Source organism: Heterodontus francisci, chromosome 30, assembly GCF_036365525.1.
Source record: "Heterodontus francisci isolate sHetFra1 chromosome 30, sHetFra1.hap1, whole genome shotgun sequence".
Classification (NCBI taxonomy): Eukaryota; Metazoa; Chordata; class Chondrichthyes; order Heterodontiformes; family Heterodontidae; genus Heterodontus; species Heterodontus francisci.
The window spans coordinates 55,812,960-55,836,440 of NC_090400.1; the positions used below are offsets into that span (position 1 = coordinate 55,812,960).

Below are 23,481 nucleotides of genomic sequence, written 5' to 3' on the forward strand. Positions count from 1 at the left end.
GGACGGGGTCAGATATGTTACTTCCTCATGCTGATTCTTTCACCAACTAATGTAGACCCAGTTTGGCAGCTATGATGTTTTTTCATAGAAAATAAAAACAAGCAGCATGAAGGGCCACTGACCTGAAACGTTAACTCTGCTTCTCTTTCCACAGATGCTGCCAAACCAGCTGAGTATTTCCAGCATTTCTTGTTTTTATTTCAGATTTCCAGCATCTGCAGTATTTTGCTTTTATGATTTTTTTTTTTATTCATTCAACAGATGTGGCATTCCTGGTAAGGCCAGCATGTACTGCCCATCCCTAATTGCCCTTGAGAAGGTGGTAGTGAGCCGCCTTCTTGAATACAACTGAGTGGCCATTTCATAGGGCAGTTAAGATTCAACCACATTTCTGTGGGTCTGGAGTCACATATAGACCAGACCGGGTAAAGATGGCAGATTTCCTTCCCCAAAGGACTGGATGGATTTTTAACCACAATCCAATAGTTTCACGGTTCCATTACTGATACTAGCTTTTTATTCCAGATTTTATTTAATTGACTGAATTTAAATTCCTCAGCTGACATGCTGGGGTTTGAACTCACGTCTCTAGATCATTAGTCCAGGCCTCTGGATTACTATTCCAGTAACCACTATGCTACCATACCCAGATTTGGCCAGCATGTTATTCCCAGTTTATGTTGAGTTAGCTGATAATGGTTAGGATGCTATAATTAGTTTCAGCATCCCTTAAGTAGGGTGGAGACAATCAGCCAGGAATTCTGCTTTATCTAGTGACCACTACTGGAAAACACACGCATCTAGATATTAGGTCAGACAAGACCAAACTTAGCTGTGATGGTACAAGAGCTCATCAACACTCACCATCTTAACTCAGACTTGAAGAAACCATTTTGGCAGGGTACCAGAGGGGTGCCAATATCAATCGTACTTTACCACAAGATGATTCAGGGCCTTCAGGAGAGGTTCATTCCCTGTAAAATACCAACCCCCTGATGGCATTCTACTTATGCACCACTGGAGAGCAATAAAAATGTGAGTTTGTTTAGACCTTAATTGTTCTTGTCAATTTCCAGAGTGTACTTAATGAGAGACTGTGGATTGACTCATTTGGTGATAAAATAACTTTTTTTACAATTAATATGCAGTATTAAAATGTTAAAAATGAATGAAACCCAATAATAATATTTCTAAAAGGATCACTGCATTTGCTATTATCACTGTACAACTCAGATGCCTTAAAATTATGTTTTTTGAACATTAATGCATAAGTGCTTTATGAAATTCCTTTGTTATTAATTTAATGGAGCACTAAATGAAATAGATTAGTGACTTCATTAAATTAGCAAAGGAATTTCATACGAATGCATTAAGTGTTTAAAAGCTTGAATATTGCTGAAAAAAAAAAGAGACATGCTGTCGAAGCTTTTCATCTTGCATTCATCAGGATAGATGCAAGAATGCCAAATTTCAAAGGGAGCAACAATTTATACTCTGAGAAAAGGGTGCTGATTGGTCGAGGTGTTCCCATGGAGAATGCACCAGGGATCTATGTCCCATATGCTTTTGTTTAATTCAAAAAAAGGTGCAAAATCTGGATATGTTCCTTTTGCCTGCAGAGGATAAAGTCCCTACAAATGAATATATGTAGCTTCTAGCAAGTATAAGTGAGCCACATTTCGAGGCCGACTGATAGTCTTAAATAGATCATTGCTTGCTGTGTATCGCATACTCACGAATGGGCCTCAGGCCACCACTTTCAGACCTGAAAAGTGCCCAGTCTACCTCCAATTACTCTGGAAGGGTAAGGTATCTCAAAAATTTGAGCAAGAGGTGAAGCTAGCCATTTCACACTGCTACTATGCAGTAGTAACACAAGTGGCCGTCAAGCCAAAAAGACGTTCTGCCTACCACACAAATGAGTAATATGGTATATGAATTTCAGTGCGATGCCAGGTACGTCGGCCGTACGTCCCAACGACTGGTGGGTCGTATCAAACAGCACGTCCCTTTGGCTGTTCGCAATATGCAGAGTACTGACTGTACTCAACTATCCCGTACTTGCAAAACTCAGAACATAATGTCTAACGTTAGATGCGACTCCACGATTGGACAGCATTTGTGTTAGAGAAATTTCCAAGCCTGTTTGTGAAGAAGACACTGAGACTCGGATTCTTTGGTGGAGATTGTTTATTGCTTGCCACAGAGCTTACTTCTGCTCTGCAAACAACACCACCAGCCAGTGCTGGCTGACTCTTCTTTATATATACATAATTGAATACAATTAACTAATTAACACCCAACACCTGTTCACCCTATTATCTTGAACTAACATTCATTAACAGACCCTAACACTTGCTGAACAATCCCGAGTGTTCTAAGAATTACACTGACAACCAATTTAAAATTCTCCATGGCAACGTCTCGACCAATCAGAGTCAACTTGCCAACTTATCAGCAGCACCCTTTTCTCATGCAGTATAAGTTGTTGCTCCCTTTGAAATCTGGCTGTCCTGAAGAGTGCACAATGAAAAGCTTCAACGGCATGTCTCTTTTTCAGCAATTTTCAAGTTCTGTACTACCAAGCAACTATTTGTTTAAAAGCTATTATTCAAAGAACCTCATTTTAATTTCAAGTGTCTTCTTGAAGCCAGTTTCCTTCCTCTAGTGTCAGTAGCTTTCACAATTTTAATTAAAACCTCAAAAATAAAAAAAATTGTTAACATTATTTAGAATTCTTTGTAACTTCTAATTTCCCATAGTTCTGGCCTGCAAATGAGTAATTTTTCTACTCTATGTCTCTGCATCTTTCTCTGAAACAGCACCCGCCCAACATGACTGCTAGCCACCGTGAGCTTCTGATGCAGGATACACGAGACTGGCTACAAGGTGCGGTGATGAAGGCAGCTGAACAGTGTGGCTGCCAGAGAAGGCCAGGTGAGATTGCGAATTCAAACCTCCTATAATAGTAATTTAACTAGTATTAATGTAGTTAATTCTATTATTAGGATTACCAGAGTCTGTGCCAACCTTGCTGTAGCCATATACATGAAGTTCTGCATCACTGTGCGTGAAGCTGTAGGGTGCAGGGTCCTCTAAAACTTCTCCATAATTGTGGAGACATTAAACCATCAGTCCTCTTAAACGGGAGTAAAGGATCCCATGGCACAATTTGAAGAAGAGTAGTGGAGTTCTCCCCGATGTCCTGGCCAATATTTATCCCACAACCAACATCAGTAAAACAGATAATTTGACTATTATTGCCTTTGCTATTTGTGAGACCTTGCTGTGTGCAAATTGGCTGCCGCATTTCCTACAATATAACAGTAACTACACTTCAAAAGTACTTAATGCACTGTAAAACTTTTTGGGATATTCTGACATCATGAAAGGCACAATATAATGCAAGTGTTTCTTTCATTCAATGTCTCTCAATGGATGAGTTTGCCATCGCAGATATGCAGTCCTATAGAGGTATTGAGTGGATGCCAGGCATTTTCCCACAGGAAAAAAGGAAAATTATAAAAGACTGCCCTGGATCTTTCTTGTGGTTCTCCTAGCAGACACTAGTAGAGTATCATTGGCCAGGCCACTTTTTCTCTTTTCATTCTTTACATGCGCAGTCTCATAATCTTGCACTTGTTTAACTGTAACAGCCTTGGCACTCTTGCCTCTGAGTCAAAAGGTAGTGAGTTGAAGCTCCACTTCAGTACCTGAGCACATAATCTTGACTGATAATCCAGTGCAATACTAAGGGAGTACTTCACTGTTGAAGGTGCCATCTTTTGGATTAGACATTAAACCTAGACCTAATCTGCTCTCTCAGGTGTATGTAAAAGATCCCATGGCACTATTCTAAGATGAGCAGGTGAATTCTCTTGGTGCCCTCGATAATATTTATCCCTCAAGAAGCATCACTAAAACAGTTTATTCGGTCATTTATCTCATTACTGTTTGTGGGACCTTACTGTGCTCAGGGAAATAAAGAGAAATAGTTTGTCATAGGAAATTATGACTACTTGCCTCAAGTTTTGTGTAATTATTAATAATTATATAATTATTCCATCAAATTTTCAACACTATTATTCATATTGCTGCTAACATTTTGACTTCATCAAAAGTCACTTCCATGTACTGCTACAGTGATTTGTACATTGAAAATAAAGATAAGAAAATCAGATGTGTTTTATTATATTGAATTTGTAATTAACATTTCCATGCTAGATATGGGAGAAAAGGTTGATTAAAACACTGGGCTGGAGTGTTCACTATAGAAATTGCGTTAAAATTCCTCCTTCAATTGTTGCCATTATCAGCTCCTACGCACTATTAGTTTTATGAATGCTGACTTTTATTACCCCTTAATCTCAAATCCTTCAGGCATGTGGATCCCATAATTTCACTAATCTATGTACTAATTTGTAATAAACATAAGCATAAATTTAGATCCAAACTGTAATTTTAGATCCAAGTCTATAATTGTAAAGCACATTTGGATTTTCTGTGACTTTTGTTATAGCAATCTACTTTTCTCTAAACCTTTTCCTAACCTCTCTCTTCAATCATCAAAGAATCTTGATGAAAGTTAACACATCTTTGCACATGGAAAGTTGATTTTATTTCAGTTGTAGGGATTGAACCACATTGTTTCAAACCAGATACCAGGGGACAAGTTAAAAATTAGGAAGGTAAGGACTAGAAAGTCAAATAAAAATTCTGGCCCCCATATATGTGGCAATAAAATTCTGGAATAAATTGCCAGGAAAGGCCACTGAAACTGTAGGCATAAATGGGTTCAGGGACAGTTGGATGTATCTTTGGCGGGAGAAGTGATTAAGGGACATGGTGGGCAGGTGATTTTAGATCTATCAAAAAGGCATAGGTTTGTTTGACCTGATGGCTTTTTGATGCTCCTAAAATTTCTTCAGTATTGTTTAGCTCCTTATAATTTTCAATGTGATAATTAGGAATGTGTGTATAATGTGCATGCTTAAAATCTGTGGTTATAAATCTTCATTTTTACTGACCAAATTATCACAGATGCCATTTAAAGAGATTTTTAGTTTCTTTGAAGCTTTGCAGTACTGTGAGGAATTTGTTCTGTAGCCCTGATTTTGTGAGTTACAGTCCACCATTCACACTTGCTTTTCCATTTATTTTTAGGCATTTTAGTATCTGTTGATAGATTTGGAAATCACTCAGTTCATTGTTTTGTCCATAACCCACAGCTGGTGATTATTCTGGCCTGTCATCTGAGATGATCAACTTCATTGATGACACCAACAATATGGTTTTCATGGAGATGGAACAGCTGCTGGCAAGACATGAGGCAAAGCAAAACGTAATGTGAATTTCACTTAATGTCTTAGCAACACTTTCAAAATATAGGCATGATGTAAAGTGCAAGTCTGTACCTGCCCTGGTGCATGGGTATACTAACACATTTGTGCAGGTTTGGGAGTCTGTCGGCAGGATTTTAAGCTACACTTGGAGACGAGCACAGAGGCGGGGGCAAACAAAATGGCAACCCCGACCCCACTCACCTGTCTCCTTGTTCTTCGGTGATGTAGGCCTCCTGCAACACTGGCAGTGGCCACTGGCACTACTGGTACTGCAGAGATGCCGGCCCTCCAATTGGCCAGCAGTTCTGGAGGCTGGAGCTCATCCCTTAATGGGACAGCATCCCCGACGGCAGGCAGTTAATTGGATGCCTGCTGTTGGATTGCACCGGGTTGGGGTTTGTGGGGGGGGGGGGGGGGGGGGGGGGGTTCTGATGGAGGGCCAAGGCGAGTTCTACCCCACCTTCCAGCCCACCACCTGGACCCTGTCACTAGAATAAAATCCAGTCCTGTGATTCTTAACACATGCAATGAAATTGTAAAACACCTTTTTGAATGCATTTATGATGTATTTTTATTGTGTCCAGAGCAATTTTTTTCCCACAGTGAATTCTCAATCAGGTATGGATGTCAAATGACGAGTGATCATTAGTAGCGACTAGTCAAATAGTGGTCTTGACAATACCTGAGAGTAGACCGGCTCCTTACCCTCTTATACAGGATGGGAATAGAGCACAATATAGTTGGAAAAACATAAGAGGAGAGAAAAATAACTTAAAGGAATGTGAATGACTTTAAAAAACGTTAATGACGAAGAATTTATATTTTATTAAGTTTAAGAAAATCTTAGCACTGATTTATTTTGCCTGTTATACGATAGCTAATTTCGCAATGGTATTAGCCAAAGAAGATGTTTTTTCCTGCCAACTGCTACTGCATTATAGTAGATACCTTGGGGTTATATTAGCCCCCCGTAATGCGTAGCAAGATAATACCTGATGTCACTTCAGTTCAAGTCAGTGATTCAAAAGCATAATTATCACTTATAGGGTAACATGGACTTGGTGTGTTTCCAGGATAGGCCACATCTCAGATTGAGAAACCATTCATGAACTGTTGACGTATGCTATCCCAATTTTTACAATGAAAGGAGACATAGAGAAAGAAGCACCAGTGAAGGAGAAGAGCGAGTTCAATAAATACAAATGGAGGGGAGCATGACAGTAACAGGTGAAAGAAAAGAGAGAAGGACATATCTGTAGACTTACCACTACTACTATTCCAAACTAGAGAAGTGTGAGGGTTTCAATGCTTTCTTGACACTAGCAAATATCAGAAGCTTACCACTAGCAGCACGTAATTGGAAAATGACTCCTGTGTACTTATAATATAGGGATGCAATTCTCCTGTGACATGTAGAGAAGTAAAACTTGATATCTTCTGTTCAAAGTCAATTGGATGAATATCTATCTGCTGTGCTGCTAGAAAAGAAAATTGTCAAAAATAGGATAGAACTGCCCCACAAACTCTACCATCAATACCAAATAGAATAATACAGGCTCAAGTGTATTGTGATAAGGTTCATAAACCATTTGTTCTTATCCTCTATGAGGGATAATGATTCTGATTGGATGCTTCTGGTGAGGAGTAGCAGCAAAGAACAGTGCTCACGTTGGAAAATTGTGGAGCCGTAGACCTCGATTTTCTGCCTTTTTAAATCAATGGATGGAAAATTGAGAGCTGCAACCACATTTTCCAAATCACCATGTCTTGTGATTGTTGTTCTTTTCTTGGAACACTTAATTGGAAAATCAACCACTCAATAAGAATGTAGGAAATAGGAACAGGAGTAGGCCACACAGTCCCTCGAGCCTACTTCACCATTCTTAAGATCATGGCTGATCTTTAACCTCAATTCCACTTTCCCGTCCAATGACCATATCCCTTGATTCCCTTAGAGTCCTAATAATCTATCAATCTCAGCCTTGAATACATTCAATTACTGAGTCACAGCCCTTTGGGGTAGAGAATTTCAAAGATTCACAATCCCCTGTGTGAAGCTGTTTCCCTCATCTCAGTCCTAAATGGCTGTCCCCTTATCCTGAGACTATGCTTCCTAGTTCTAGACTCTCCAGCCAGCAGAAACCACTTCTCAGCATTAACCTGTCAAACCCTCTAAGAATTCAATATGTCTCAATGAGATATGCATTACTTGCTTACATTATACCCTAGCCTTCGTGTAATCCTATATATTTTTTAGTTCTGTATAAAAGTATAGCATCTAGTTTACAAGTGGAGGGAAGTTTTGCTTTCAGAGCTCAATCCCAGTGATTCAATACATAAATGCACCAGCTGGTGTGGTATGGAGCCATAGAGTCCCATGCTAGATCCGGAAGGGGGATAAGAAACTGCCAGGCTTCCCACACCCAATCTCTATCCAGTGAAATATGCATGTGTGTGGTCATCAGATTAGGACAAGGCCATTCTCAGGCATGATGCCTCAGGGGAAATAGCCTACCAACGCTCATCAGGATATAAATTCATTGGACGGTAATGCAAAACGGGCAAGAGCAAATCAACAGCTTGATTTATGCTCCATCGAATATTCTTTACCATTGACATCGTTGGGAAGGCATACCAGGCAGTATGCAAAACTGGCTTCCTATTCATCCTCCCACATTTTACATAACTGCCCAAGGTGAATTTATACCCCGGTGTCTCAGCTCACGCTCACTGGATGGCCATTTGGGCATGAAATGATATCCTACCATGATCAATGCCCTCAGGAGAATGGAGTAAAAGTGGAAGGGAAGAATTTTTCAATCAGCTCCATAGAATTGTGGTTTTTTAAACTTTTTGATGGGAATTCCCTGCAAGTATTGACATACTGACAGGGACCCACTGCTAACATTGACATACTCCTGGCAGACCACCCCCACCACCGTCCAAACTCCAGAAAAGACTGTGTCCACTACCCATAGGAAAATCATAGCACAAAACGTTTTTTTATTAGCATACAGTGATAGAAAATAGTGTGTTAATTAGTCAGCAAATACAGAAAAAAAATAGAATATGGAATTCTCAAGACACTGTACATACAGTATGCCTGGTCTCAGGAGGACAGAAGTTTGATGGTCTTAGGATTCTTTGGGATCTGCAGATCCCTGTTTGAAAACCTAACGCTTGGAATAACTCTGTAGCTTCTACATTCCAAAACCACCAGCAACAATCACACCACTGTATCAAAACATATAATGTTTTTTCAATAAAATACCTGGCTGAAAGAGGTAGCTGTTACAGCCACATTATGTGAACAGCATGGCCCCGATATCCCCTTGTGTGTATCGAAGCACAATCCATTGTTGAATGAGATATTCAGATGTCCCATTTGTGGAGAATGAGCCTATTCATCCCAGACTCAGCTGTTAAGCAGTTAGTTTCTGCAGCTTTTTAAAAAATAAAAACATTGACTTTAATGATTTGGGTGAAAGCCAACTTCATTAAAATATAACATTAATAAACATTCTTGCAGCGTATACAGAATTTACTGTGATGGAGAAAGGTGCTGAAAATCAATTCTATCAAGTCTAATTCATTTTGATTTAAAAATGCAACCTGTTCTGACATATCTCAACCAGAAAAATAAGTCTAATAAGCCCTGAGTTTGAAGGCTCTGAGTGAGCATTATACTTGTAGGCAAATTTTACGATGTATTGGCTGCTGTTCTAATTTACCATTCCATATTGATGAAAGTATTTGTTTGAGCAGCATTTATTTAATGTTGAGTGAGAAATTTGAATTGTGAGGGGCAGAGTGAACATAACGGGGGTGGAAAAAGTGTAAAGTCAGTTCAGTTTAGTTCTGAATCTGCACTGCGCCAAGGAGGGAGATGCTGAGCAGAAACTACCGTGCTTCCAAGCTAGGGGAGGGTGGAAACACTTGTGGGGGGGATGGGAGGGTGCGGAGAATCATGCTGGGCAGCTCCTGATGCTGCCTTGTGTCCAGCCATATGGGCTTTGGCATCAGCAGCAGTCTGGGAGAAATCTGTGTGCTTATCCTTTTGAGTGTTTTGTTTGAGTAGAGGTGTCAGGCCAGGATAATGAAAGGAGGGAATAATATTACAGTAAAAGGGGAAAACTATTATTCTCATTAAAAAAAGTTAACAAACAGATCTGCATTTTCAGTTGTTTGAAGGTTAACATGGAATTCCAGCAAGAGTGTATATATTTTACAAAATCAAAGTACTGTGGGGCTGGATTTTGTTCTCAACCTGACATCGGGTTTTAGTTTAGTTTAGTTTAGAGATACAGCACTGAAACAGTCCCTTCGGCCCACCGAGTCTGTGCCGACCAACAACCACCCATTTATACTAATCCTACACTAATTTCATATTCCTACCACATCCCCACCTGTCCCTATATTTCCCTACCACCTACCTATACTAGGGGCAGTTTATAATGGCCAATTTACCTATCAACCTGCAAGTCTTTGGCATGTGGGAGGAAACCGGAGCACTCGGAGAAAACCCACGCAGACACAGGGAGAACTTGCAAACTCCACACAGGCAGTACCCAGAATTGAACCCGGGTCGCTGGAGCTGTGAGGCTGCGGTGCTAACCACTGCGCCACTGTGCCGCCCAATGTTTTGTGACGGGGGTGGGGGTGGCGGAGAATTGGAGCGGCCGCCACGGAACCCGATGCTGGGATTGCCGGGCCCAATCTTTCCGGCAGTGAGAAAGCTCCGTGGCGGCCCCGCCGCTACTCTGCGATGGGACTCTAGTTAGAATATTTAAAATACCTCTCTGCATACATTACCATGTCATCCGCCACGATCCTCCCATCCATTCACGATCTTCAGAACGATGTGTGGCCTTCACTTTCCCGTCCAGGAGAAGCTGGTGCTGCCGAGGAGAGGATGGGGTCACTGCTGCATTTTGAGCATAGATGTTGGGGGGAAGGGATCAACTCTGTAATCAGCGTATACACGGCGGTGGGGGGGGGGGTCAACTCTGCATTCAGCGTATACACAGCAGGGGGAAGGGGTCAGCTCTGCATCCTGTGTGTACATGGGGGGGGGAGCGGTCAGGGCAACTCTGCATTATTTTATCAATGGGGGGAACGGGGGCAACTCTGCATTTTGTTTGCAGCGCTGGCAGCCTTTTACAAATGGTACCAGCACCTGCTCATGAATCAGGTTCACGGCGTTGCTAAGGCCACCCCTGCGAGGTGATTGGGAGGGGTGGCTGTTGTCAATATGTAAAGTGGCCACCCACCGTGTAATCGTGGTGCCGCGGTGGCACAAGTCCCATGGGGGACGGCTGTCCTGTACGGTGACTGCTGCCGCTCCTGGCGACAGGACTACAAAATCCAGCCCATGGATGCTGGAAATCTGAAATAAAACCAGAAAATGCTGGAAGCACTCAGGCAGCATCTACGGAGAGAGAAATAGTTAATATTAAGCATGAAAGTTCCTCAACCTGAAACTATATATATATATATATATATATATATATATATATATTTTGCATAGGCTTCAATAGAAAAGAAGAACACATCGGTTCAAAATTCTGCACTGAGGAGAAGATTTTGCATTGCATTGAATTTATCCCTTTTAACTTGATGGTACAATGATTTATGGCTGTCACCGTTTCCACAACTGTTAAACTGCTGTGATTAATTCTGACAGGATTCTGACTCCGATTTGGCACAAAGCTCAATTGCATGGAAGTCCTCATGGGCAGAGTTGACCAGCAGACGCCCAAAGTCAGTAGAGAGTAAAGACCTGCACCTGACGATGCGACGAGGATCAGCATTCCAGTTAAAAACAAATGGTATTAAAGAAACTATAGCAGTAGCTTATAGCCATAGCTGTTGGTTTAATCGTAAATGGTGTGTGCCTGAAGATATTATTCCCCCAACTAATGTGGAAATGAAGTGACTTGGTGTTGGAGCTCTTTTGGTGCTCCCATGGAATTGGACTTCTTGGAGGTGCAAGAGAGTAGAAAGATTAAAACACTCCAGTGTTTGCTGTTGTCTCAACCACATGGGTAAGAACTTCTGATTCCAATTGTTCTCATCCCCATTTAGTGAATCTGGGGCAGAAGCTCACATCACACAGTCTACTAGTATACAATGCTTTGTCCGGCTGCCGATCTTCGGCCCTGTCTTAAAAGGGTACTGTAACCTAGTGGCTGTGGCCTCTTACTACAACCTGAAGGTCATGAGTTCAGCTTCCACCAAGGCATGTTGTGAAATTGAATTAAATAAATCTGTTCATTTTTGGGCTAGTACCTGAAAGTAATCATGAAACTTGCCAGAATGTCGTAAAAACCCAACTGGTTCACTGACATCCTATCTAATTTCTGCCCATTGACTATCCGTGGATAGAATCCAGCCCATGTCTTGGTACCAAAGTGGCATGATGTCCTGGTGCTTTAATTCACTGCACCTTGGGGTGATGTTTCTGCAGAACCAGCTCACTTAAGCATCTTCTAGTCTTTTAGCATCTGGTTTGCATATAATTGGCAGAGATCTGGGAGCAAATATTCTTCAGTCTATCTTGATTGATGATGGATTTGGGTGATAGCATATAAAGAGTAGGAGCAACAAAAATGACAGAAATTGAGGATTCCCCAAAGAATGCTGCATATGTTTCAAATGTTACAGTACACAAAAGTCATCCATCATGAAAAGATAATAATTTTTTAGGAATAGGAAAATCAATTTGGTCCAACAAGGCCTCTTTTCAAATGATCTCAATCTCACCTACCCACCTTCTCATCATATCCTTCAATCCATTCCCTCTCCACTGGTAACTTATTCCACAGCACATTGGAACCCAAGTGTATGATAATTAATATTTAAACTACTGTATGTTTTCTGAACTCATTTTGTTTCCCACTTGCTTAAATATGTATTTAAGTGTCTTTTGGGCCTCCTTATCTCGAGAGACAATGGATACGCGCCTGGAGGTGGTCAGTGGTTTGTGAAGCAGCGCCTGGAGTGGCTATAAAGGCCAATTCTGGAGTAACAGGCTCTTCCACAGGTGCTGCAGAGAAATTTGTTTGTTGGGGCTGTTGCACAGTTGGCTCTCCCCTTGCGCCTCTGTCTTTTTTCCTGCCAACTACTAAGTCTCTTCGACTCGCCACAATTTAGCCCTGTCTTTATGGCTGCCCGCCAGCTCTGGCGAATGCTGGCAACTGACTCCCACGACTTGTGATCAATGTCACACGATTTCATGTCGCGTTTGCAGACGTCTTTATAACGGAGACATGGACGGCCGGTGGGTCTGATACCAGTGGCGAGCTCGCTGTACAATGTGTCTTTGGGGATCCTGCCATCTTCCATGCGGCTCACATGGCCAAGCCATCTCAAGCGCCGCTGACTCAGTAGTGTGTATAAGCTGGGGATGTTGGCCGCTTCAAGGACTTCTGTGTTGGAGATATAGTCCTGCCACCTGATGCCAAGTATTCTCTGAAGGCAGCGAAGATGGAATGAATTGAGACGTCGCTCTTGGCTGGCATACGTTGTCCAGGCCTCGCTGCCGTAGAGCAAGGTACTGAGGACACAGGCCTGATACACTCGGACTTTTGTGTTCCGTGTCAGTGCGCCATTTTCCCACACTCTCTTGGCCAGTCTGAACATAGCAGTGGAAGCCTTACCCATGCGCTTGTTGATTTCTGCATCTAGAGACAGGTTACTGGTGATAGTTGAGCCTAGGTAGGTGAACTCTTGAACCACTTCCAGAGCGTGGTCGCCAATATTGATGGATGGAGCATTTCTGACATCCTGCCCCATGATGTTCGTTTTCTTGAGGCTGATGGTTAGGCCAAATTCATTGCAGGCAGACGCAAACCTGTCGATGAGACTCTGCAGGCATTCTTCAGTGTGAGATGTTAAAGCAGCATCGTCAGCAAAGAGGAGTTCTCTGATGAGGACTTTCCGTACTTTGGACTTCGCTCTTAGACGGGCAAGGTTGAACAACCTGCCCCCTGATCTTGTGTGGAGGAAAATTCCTTCTTCAGAGGATTTGAACGCATGTGAAAGCAGCATGGAGAAGAAAATCCCAAAAAGTGTGGGTGCGAGAACACAGCCCTGTTTCACACCACTCAGGATAGGAAAGGGCTCTGATGAGGAGCCACCATGTTGAATTGTGCCTTTCATATTGTCATGGAATGAGGTGATGATACTTAGTAGCTTTGGTGGACATCCGATCTTTTCTAGTAGTCTGAAGAGACCACGTCTGCTGACGAGGTCAAAGGCTTTGGTGAGATCAATGAAAGCAATGTAGAGGGGCATCTGCTGTTCACGGCATTTCTCCTGTATCTGACGAAGGGAGAACAGCATGTCAATAGTCGATCTCTCTGCACGAAAGCCACACTGTGCCTCAGGGTAGACGCGCTCGGCCAGCTTCTGGAGCCTGTTCAGAGCGACTCGAGCAAAGACTTTCCCCACTATGCTGAGCAGGGAGATTCCACGGTAGTTGTTGCAGTCACCGCGGTCACCTTTGTTTTTATAGAGGGTGATGATGTTGGCATCGCGCATGTCCTGGGGTACTGCTCCCTCGTCCCAGCACAGGCATAGCAGTTCATGGAGTGCTGAGAGTATAGCAGGCTTGGCACTCTTGATTATTTCAGGGGTAATGCTGTCCTTCCCAGGGGCTTTTCCGCTGGCTAGGGAATCAATGGCATCACTGAGTTCCGATTTGGTTGGCTGTATGTCCAGCACATCCATGACTGGTAGAGGCTGGGCTGCATTGAGGGCAGTCTCAGTGACAGCATTCTCCCTGGAGTACAGTTCTAGGTAGTGCTCAACCCAGCGGTCCATCTGTTTGCGTTGGTCAGTGATTATTTAAGTGTAAGCATTTAATTTTACATTGTGATGACATTATAAACGGTGAGGAATTGTTTTCCTTGGATATACTGACTTAAATAGTTTTACAGATGGGGACAACTTGGAGACCAAGCTGAATTCTCCACCACTGAGCAGCATGCAGAGTGAGGTACTCGGAGGCACTGTCTGTGCCATCCTCAGATCAGATCGAGAATACATGCCTGTCATTTGTGAACGGCTGATGGGGAAGTTGCTTCCAACTACACTGAGAAGCTTCACCTGGTTGGATAAGCTGCTGAAAATGGAGAAACAAAACTACACCACTACCTCAGTAAAGTAAGAAGCAATCACTTGTTACCCCATCTTAACATTTTAAGATGATGATTCAATATTTAGGTTGTATGGCTGAGTAATTACTGTGCATGATATTAACTTTAGCTTAACATGTTCTTAAGACATTAATTTGGCAGCAATTTTGAGAGGTGTCAACACTTTTATTGTAAACAGATTAGTGCCTCTGTTAAAATGGCTAAGTCATGTAATACCCAACTAAACTCAGAATATTACTTTAAAATAAATTGGGGATGTAGGACAAGGGGACACTTGTAAAAGGTATTTTTAGGACAGATTTCAAGAAGTACCTCTTCACACAAAGAGTGATCAACATATAGAACAGAAAACTAACAGAGGCAAGCACCCTTGAATCATTTAAGAAACAATTGGATACTGCAATAGGAGAATCTCTAGATTCATGGATGAATTAAGATGAGCCAAATGACTGCCTCATCTGCAATTATCCTGTGACCATACATAGATGAGGGGAAGTGAAAAAAAATAAAGGACAGAGGATCAGTGGGCTGAATAACTGTAGTTTCTCATGTTTTTATGTTAATTTTGCTGATTGGCAGCTGTCCTTTTAAACATTTCTTCTTTTCTCCAAAGTGTTGAGAGAACTATCAGAGAGCGGTTTGGGCGGGTAATTGAACGCAGAGTGGCCGAACTGAAACTGAGAAGTGCAACACGGTCACCTGTTTCAGGACTGATAGAAAATGCTGTAGTTGAGGTGAGATTTGTACATTTTCCTTTTGATTCTTAATTATTTTAATTTCCTTTACCAGACTGGGATAAAAGTCTCATCTCTATATCAGGGTCCTAAATGGAAAGAGTTGGATCAGTCTCAATCCAGCTTCTAGTGCTCCATTCAGCAAAAGTGTTCACTGTTGGTCACTAATCAGCAGTCTCATGCTGTGTAATTTACATGCATTACAGATACCTGTTGAACTCATGAACCTTAAAATGCTCATATTCCTGACGTTAATTGGGATTTGATCATACATTATAATAAATAGAAACTGACTTATACACATGCCTCTGAAAAGCAACCTTAGACTGTGAGTTTATTCTCAGTGGATCATATGGACTTTTTCCATCCAAACAGAAATTTGAGAAGACACCCTGCATGCAGCCATTTGCCACAAATGAGCAGATGATTTTGGAGGCCAGTAAAACACTCAACATCTTATACGTTTATGATGGAACATATGAACCGTACCTAATCTACTGGCTCTTTCCCCTCCAGATTGCTTTCAAACAGGCATCAGCTAAAGGTGAGTAACTGCAAAGTTGCAAGACAGTGGGAAGACATTTAAAGTTAGATTAGATTAGCAAAGCTCAACAATGGTTCAGTTGATAAATAGAACGTGTAACTTAGTCAAACAGAACAGATAGCCCCAGGTTTGACTCCTGCTTTGTGCTGATCTCAGCTAATATGGCAGTAGGCACTTTACAATTGGACTCACAGCCTTGTGCTAGGGAGAGGAAAGTCAGCTAACACTGCCACTACTGGTTGATTTTCAGTGACTCCTGCTGGAAAGTGCCCATGTGTAGACTTAGAATGATGTCTGAATCAGGCTCAGTTGTGATGCCTCCCATTCATGATTCACTGCTTAGGCAAACCCATGAAGGGTGGTTAGTTAGGTGAGGTATTGGAGGGAAACAGTGCCCATCGAAGGAGTCAATGGCTACAGGTGGAGGAGGAGGAGGCAGAAAAATAGTTATAAAATTGGCAAAATAATTAACCTGTTAAATATTTTAAATCTTTCTTGCTTATCCTAGGAATGAGTAAGTTACAGTAGAGATTGAAGAGCCTTGATTTCAACAGAGGAGGAGGAAGGCATGTAGTAAGATGTTTTTGTAGCCCAGAAGGAAAAAAGAAAGAGAAGTTCAGAAAAGCATTGACCTTGACCAATTTCAATAAGATAAAGGCGAGAAAATGACAGGGAGAGCAAGGCAGGAAGCTAAATGCAAGATGGATTCATTGGCAGCAGATGTTGTGTTTCTTCTATCCCTTGACCAGGACCATGAAAAAGTACTTCAAAACCCTCATCGGATATTGGAACAATATTCAGGATCTGGGCTTTGTAGAAAATTAAGAGTTGTTCAGACGAAAAGAAATTTGACTTGAAAGAGCAAACTGCTTCTTGGAGAAAGCTTTAGCAATGAAGGAAAATTGGGAGTTTCATTTAAGGCTAGAGCAGATAGTGAGGCCATGTATGTTGATTCATTTGTTATGTAAAGGTTTCAAGGGATATGGAGAAAAGACAGGTAAATGGAGTTGAGATACTGACCATTCATGATCTAATTGAATGCTAGAACAAGTTTCAGGGCTAAACGACCTCCTTCTGCTCCTATATTCATGAAGAAAGACTTGGGGTGGAGCCATCAAAGGTAAGAGGCGGTAGATATTGGTTTGGCATGCGTCATATGCAGAAATTGTCTTTCGAGAATTGAAAGAAACAAGTAGCTGAATTTTGCCAGCTGCTCGACGCCGTGGGTCGTGGCAGGGAGGCCCGTAAAATGCTAGCGGGAGCGACCGCGATGACCCACGATGCCAAGAAGGCCCCGCCGAATATTAGCGGCGGTGGCAAGGCCTCAGTGCAGCCATGGGGCCTTCATTAAAATATTAAAATGAGGATCATTAAAATGCAAATTAATATCCCTGGCGACGGCGGCTGTCCCTCGCCAATTTTACAGCTAACCGGCCGCAACACCCGTGCCTATGGAACTCCGTTGGAGTTCAGATACTAAAGGACTAAAATTATCAGGGCGGTGGGGGGGGTGGGGAGCAGGGAAAATTGTACCTATTGGTTGTGGGGATGGTGGGAAGGGGTTGAGGGTCAAAGATACTGAAGCTTGGAGGGGAAAATTCGGAATTTCAAAAAGTATATTTTTGGCAGGATAGGTCAATCTATGTGTTGAGGACTCAGTGGGGAGTGGTGGGAGAGGGTATTCAGTGTTAAATTAAACCTTTATTAATTTTTAAATCACAACGGCACCTTTAAATATGTCAATATACCCTGAAGGGCTTGAAGTCCTTTAAAAATGGCGTGATGGCAGGGACGCGGCGGCCCTCTATATCATAGGGGGCAGCCGCTCAGCCCGCTCCATTTAAATGAGCCCCTCGCATACTGATAAAATTCAGCCCAAGCTTTTCATTGCCCGTTGAGGGGCACGCAGGAGATCATGATGTAGTGATTCACCTGTTGCACTGAGAGAGGTGAGATCTTGTAAGCAATGTGAGTATGCATTTGAAGGAAGTTAATGGATATGGAGCGAAATTATCAGCAAAAGAATAGATAGGTTTGAATGATTACTGTGGGAGCTCATTGATATGAAGTAGGAACAGAAATAGGAAGAAGAGAGGACAGAGCCACAGTGAACTCCTGAATTAATGGAAACAGTCAGATGATGAAATATCAGCTACAGTTCAGATAAATTGATCTGAAAGGAAATTGGATAGCTTTGATGAACATAGCTTTGGTGGGAGGCTATACTATGACAATTTGTTTAGATGTGCACAATGTCAGAACTGCTGCAGGTTTTAAAGATGACCAAGGCAATGATCGATGATTCATCAAAGTCTTCAGGAGCAAAGTGTGTAAGACAAGACTAAGAAAGAATCCCCATGCTGTCTGTAGGCTTCTGCTGACTTGTTCAACACAGGCTGAAACAATACACATCACTGTCCGATTTGCAAAATGTCATTATTCCTATGCCAATACATTTTATTACAAAGCAAATAGAAACCATTCAACACGGATTGCTTGTTTTGTCTTGTAATCAATCAATTTAAGATGAAGGAGCAGTGTCCACCATGCAGGAAAGCACCAAGGTTGAAAAAAGTGAGAAAGAAGCAGACTAATCAAGAAGTAGTGAGTAGTTGATACCAAGCATTGGTTTTAAACGTTTACAGGATGTAAGGGGAAGGCAGGACTGAGGGAGATAAAGTGGGCAGGATTTCCATTCTGGTGTTGGGACCCCGATGCCACATTCACTTCTGGGTCCCAACTCTGCACCGTGTCGGCAATGCACACATGTAACAATTTTAATTGGAAAACCAGTTAATTGGCCCAGAGTCGCATTCGCTGCCCTATTAGTATCAGCGGACGCAGGAAGGAGCCGGAACAAAGGGAGGAGCAGGCCCAATTTAAAGGACAAGCAGCAGCCATTGATTTGGTTGCTGTTCATCTGAAAATTGGAAGATGAAGCTGAGCAGAGGGCAATGGGTAGGTAGGGCCCTCGTTTGCCTCACGCCTCATCTGAGATGGTGCTAGAGGCGGTGACAGCATGGAGAAGCATTCTGTTGCCTGCCAGCGGCAATAGAAAACCTGCAAAGCTGACCAAGAAGGCATGGCTGGTGGTGGCTCATGAGGTCAGCAACCGAGGAGTGGTGAGGAGGAACTGGGTCCAGTGCAGGAAACGTTTCAGTGACCTGCTTAGGTCTGGCAAACTGAGTCCAAAGATAGACCCAGATGGCATGCTTCCTGGTCAGCATCATCAGAGTGCAAAAGTGAGGGTCATCCTGAGGGTGCATAGAGTTCTCCTGAACTCTCATTGATGACCCATAGCCTAGCCCATTATCTGGACAGTGGGCTATGGGGAAGCCTGCAACATCCTATGCGAGAGAAAATCTGCAAGTGGTGAGGGAGCGAGGCATTATCCTATGTGCAATAAAAACAAGAAATGCTGGAACCACTCAGCAGGTCTGGCAGCATCTGTGAAAAGAGAAGCAGAGTTAACGTTTCGGGTCAGTGACCCTTCTTTGGAACTGACAAATATTAGAAAAGTCACAGGTTATAAGCAAGTGAGGTGGGGGTGGGGCAAGAGATAACAAAGGAGATCTAGATGTTCAATATTCTGCTGTTCAATATTCAGTGTATTAACACCTAATCTGTACTAATGCTTTGTCTTTCAACACACCATTAACATATTGTTTGCCTTTGCTCTGTGACGTTTTGGTCAGCTATGTGGCCTGGTCCAATCTAGACCTCCTTTGTTATCTCTTGCCCCACCCCGACCTCCTTTGTTGCCAGACCTGCTGAGTGGTTCCAGCATTTCTTGTTTTTATTTCAGATTTCCAGCATCCGCAGTATTTTGCTTTTATTGTCCTATGAGCATCTTGTTTCACCTCCCAGACCAAACGGGAGAACAATGCCAGGTAGAGCGAGAGGGCAGATTTGGATAATGGGACCCCAGCTCACATCTCTGACACATTTCGAGGAACTGGTCCTTGATCTGGCCAGAGCAACAAATTACCAAGAAACATGAGTCCAACATAGAAAAGGCGAACAGATCTTAACACCTCCAGGTTGAGGGGATGCATGGCAATCATCCCTGTACAAGGAGCTGTCAATGCATACACTTCTTTGACCTCCTTATCTCGAGAGACAATGGATAAGCGCCTGGAGGTGGTCAGTGGTTTGTGAAGCAGCGCCTGGAGTGGCTATAAAGGCCAATTCAAGAGTGACAGGCTCTTCCACAGGTGCTGCAGAGAAATTTGTTTGTCGGGGTTGTTACACAGTTGGCTCTCCCCTTGCGCCTCTGTCTTTTTTCCTGCCAACTACTAAGTCTCTTTGACTCGCCACACTTTAGCCCCGTCTTTATGGCTGCCCGCCAGCTCTGGCGAACGCTGGCAACTGACTCACACGACTTGTGATCAATGTCACAGGATTTCTAGTCGCGTTTGCAGACGTCTTTAAAGCGGAGACATGGACGGCCGGTGGGTTTGATACCAGTGGCGAGCTCGCTGTACAATGTGTCTTTGGGGATCCTGCCATCTTCCATGCGGCTCACATGGCCAAGCCATCTCAAGCGCCGCTTACTCAGTAGTGTGTATAAGCTGGGGATGTTGGCCGCCTCGGGGACTTCTGTGTTGGAGATACGGTCCTGCCACCTGATGCCAAGTATTCTCCGGAGGCAGCGAAGATGGAATGAATTGAGACGTCGCTCTTGGCTGACATACGTTGTCAAGGCCTCGCTGCCATAGAGCAAGGTACTGAGGACACAGGCCTGATACACTCGGACTTTTGTGTTCCGTGTCAGTGCGCCATTTTCCCACACTCTCTTGGCCAGTCTGGACATAGCAGTGGAAGCCTTTCCCATGCGCTTGTTGATTTCTGCATCTAGAGACAGGTTACTGGTGATAGTTGAGCCTAGGTAGGTGAACTCTTGAACCACTTCCAGAGCGTGGTCGCCAATATTGATGGATGGAGCATTTCTGACGTCCTGCCCCATGATGTTCGTTTTCTTGAGGCTGATGGTTAGGCCAAATTCATTGCAGGCAGCCACAAACCTGTCGATGAGACTCTGCAGGCACTCTTGTGTGAGATGTTAAAGCAGCATCGTCAGCAAAGAGGAGTTCCCTGATGAGGACTTTCCGTACTTTGGACTTCGCTCTTAGACGGGCAAGGTTGAACAACCTGCCCCCTGATCTTGTGTGGAGGAAAATTCCTTCTTCAGAGGACTTGAACGCATGTGAAAGCAGCAGGGAGAAGAAAATCCCAAAAAGTGTGGGTGCGAGAACACAGCCCTGTTTCACGCCACTCAGGATAGGAAAGGGCTCTGATGAGGAGCCACCATGTTGAATTGTGCCTTTCATATTGTCATGGAATGAAGTGATGATACTTAGTAGCTTTGGTGGGCATCCAATCTTTTCTAGTAGTCTGAAGAGACCACGTCTGCTGACGAGGTCAAAGGCTTTGGTGAGATCAATGAAAGCAATGTAGAGGGGCATCTGTTGTTCACGGCATTTCTCCTGTATCTGACGAAGGGAGAACAGCATGTCAACGGTCGATCTCTCTGCACGAAAGCCACACTGTGCCCCAGGTTTAGACACGCTCGGCCAGCTTCTGGAGCCTGTTTAGAGCGACTTGAGCAAAGACTTTCCCCACTGTGCTGAGCAGGGAGATTCCACGGTAGTTGTTGCAGTCACCGCGGTCACCTTTGTTTTTATAGAGGGTGATGGTATTGGCATCGCGCATGTCCTGGGGTACTGCTCCCTCGTCCCAGCACAGGGCATAACAGTTCATGTAGTGCTGAGAATATAGCAGGCTTGGCCCTCTTGATTATTTCAGGGGTAATGCTGTCCTTCCCAGGGGCTTTTCCGCTGGCTAGAGAATCAATGGCATCACTGAGTTCCGATTTGGTTGGCTGTATGTCCAGCTCATCCATGACTGGTAGAGGCTGGGCTGCATTGAGGGCAGTCTCAGTGACAACATTCTCCCTGGAGTACAGTTCTAGGTAGTGCTCAACCCAGCGGTCCATTTGTTTGTGTTGGTCAGTGATTATGTCCCCTGATTTAGATTTGAGGGGGGCGATCTTCTTGATGGTTGGCCTAAGAGCTCTCTTAATGCCATCATACATTCCTCTGATGTTTCCGATGTCTGAGGCCAGCTGAATATGACTGCACAGGTGTTGCCAGTAGTCGTTTGCACAGCGCCTGGCTGTTCTTTGTGCAGTGCTTCTGGCTGCTTTAAGTGCTGCGGATGTTAAATCGCTGGGGGCTTTCTTGTAGTTCAACAGTGCAATGCGCTTAGCGGCTATGACAGGTTCCAGCTCTTCATTATGAGATTGAAACCAGTCTGCATTTCTTTTCGCACTTTTGCCGTAGGTGGTCAAAGCTGACTCATAGATGGCGTCTCTGATGTGGGACCACTTGGTCTCAGCATCCCCTGTGGGAGTGTTTTGAAGGGCTGTTACAAGTGAATTTAGAAATTTTTGTAACAGCTGTGGGTGAGAAATTCTGCTCGTGTTGATGCGCGGGTGGCCCTTCTGCTTGGAATGATGCAACTTCTTTGGTCTGAGTCTAACCTTGCTGCACACCAGGGAGTGGTCGGTGTCGCAGTCCGCACTGTGGAAGCTGCGTGTGATTTGAACACTGTTTAAGGCAGCTCGCCTTGTGTCAATGAGGTCTAGCTGGTGCCAACGACGCGATCTTGGGCGCCTCCATGAAACCTGATGACAGTGTTTAGTGTGAAAGAACGAGTTGGTGATGCAGAGGTTATGATAGGTACACAACTCAAGCAGTCTCTGCCCGTTCTCATTCATCCTTCCAACGCCATCGCGCCCAAGGCAGGAGGGCCTGTCATCTCATAATTTCAAGCATATATTGATTGTGCCAATTTCTCATAACCACCTTCTGTTATGTCTCCCAGAGGGTCAGCTGCAGAGGGGGAGGAGACACAAAACCACCAACCTGTTCTGGAAGAGTCAGAGTAGGCAGACACCTTGGAGGCTGCAACACCACATCTTTCTTGTGCACCCTCCAAGCACAAATACTTGCACCATGGTGGATCCTTGCACTATTAGAAATGGTGACACAGGGTGAAGGGCACATCACTTCAGTGCAGAAAGATACAGGGGCGGCAGAGTTGGCTGTGGCCAGTCCGCCTTGGAGGATGGAGATCAGAAACAGCCCTGCTTAGCAGGGCAGAGATGCAGAGGCTAGGGAATGAGAAAACAGGTGGCTGTACCTGGAGAACTAGCATGAGACGTGTGCCCACATGTAAGAGTTACCTGAGACACTGCAGAGACATGGGATGAGAATGGAGGAATCCATTCATCTCACGTGCTCAACAATGTCTCAGTGCTTTCAGTGCATGAGCTCCACCATTGAGAGAGTAGCCAATGTCATGGAGAGCCGTAAGCGGCATCACTCAGAGTGGATGCAGGAACAGCGCACTGACATGCACAGAGTGCATGCCGTCATCCATAGCATTGACCCATCAGTGGCGCAAGTGCCGCAAAGAAGCATGTAGCTGAGGTGGCAATAGATTGTGATGAGGAGACCACCCTCATTGGACTCTGTCATCATCATCCACCTCCATGGCCTCTCCGATGGACAAAGCATCTGTAGAGTTACACTGTGTGTCAAAGGCTGCCCCTGCAGTGATGCCGGTGCAGCAGCCTTTGGAGGTGCCTTTGCTCGCACCTCCATGACGAAGCTGAGCGCCACATGCATCTCACATCCAGA

The 23,481-nt window shown here is 43.8% G+C and overlaps 1 protein-coding gene across 3 annotated transcripts in view; it reads left to right on the forward strand.

Moving 5' to 3' along the window:
- LOC137346526 (uncharacterized) overlaps positions 1 to 23,481 on the forward strand; it is a 127,615-nt gene that overhangs the window by 15,092 nt on the left and 89,042 nt on the right. For 2 of the 3 annotated variants that reach the window (XM_068009997.1, XM_068009998.1), the window contains exons 4-9: positions 2,823 to 2,937; positions 5,229 to 5,341; positions 11,026 to 11,170; positions 14,282 to 14,507; positions 15,114 to 15,234; positions 15,610 to 15,778. In XM_068009997.1, coding sequence (XP_067866098.1) covers positions 2,823 to 2,937; positions 5,229 to 5,341; positions 11,026 to 11,170; positions 14,282 to 14,507; positions 15,114 to 15,234; positions 15,610 to 15,778 — 889 coding nt within the window. Of the gene's footprint in view, positions 1 to 877; positions 1,036 to 2,822; positions 2,938 to 5,228; positions 5,342 to 11,025; positions 11,171 to 14,281; positions 14,508 to 15,113; positions 15,235 to 15,609; positions 15,779 to 23,481 lie in introns of all 3 variants that reach the window. The other variant, XM_068009999.1, reaches the window with a different exon arrangement.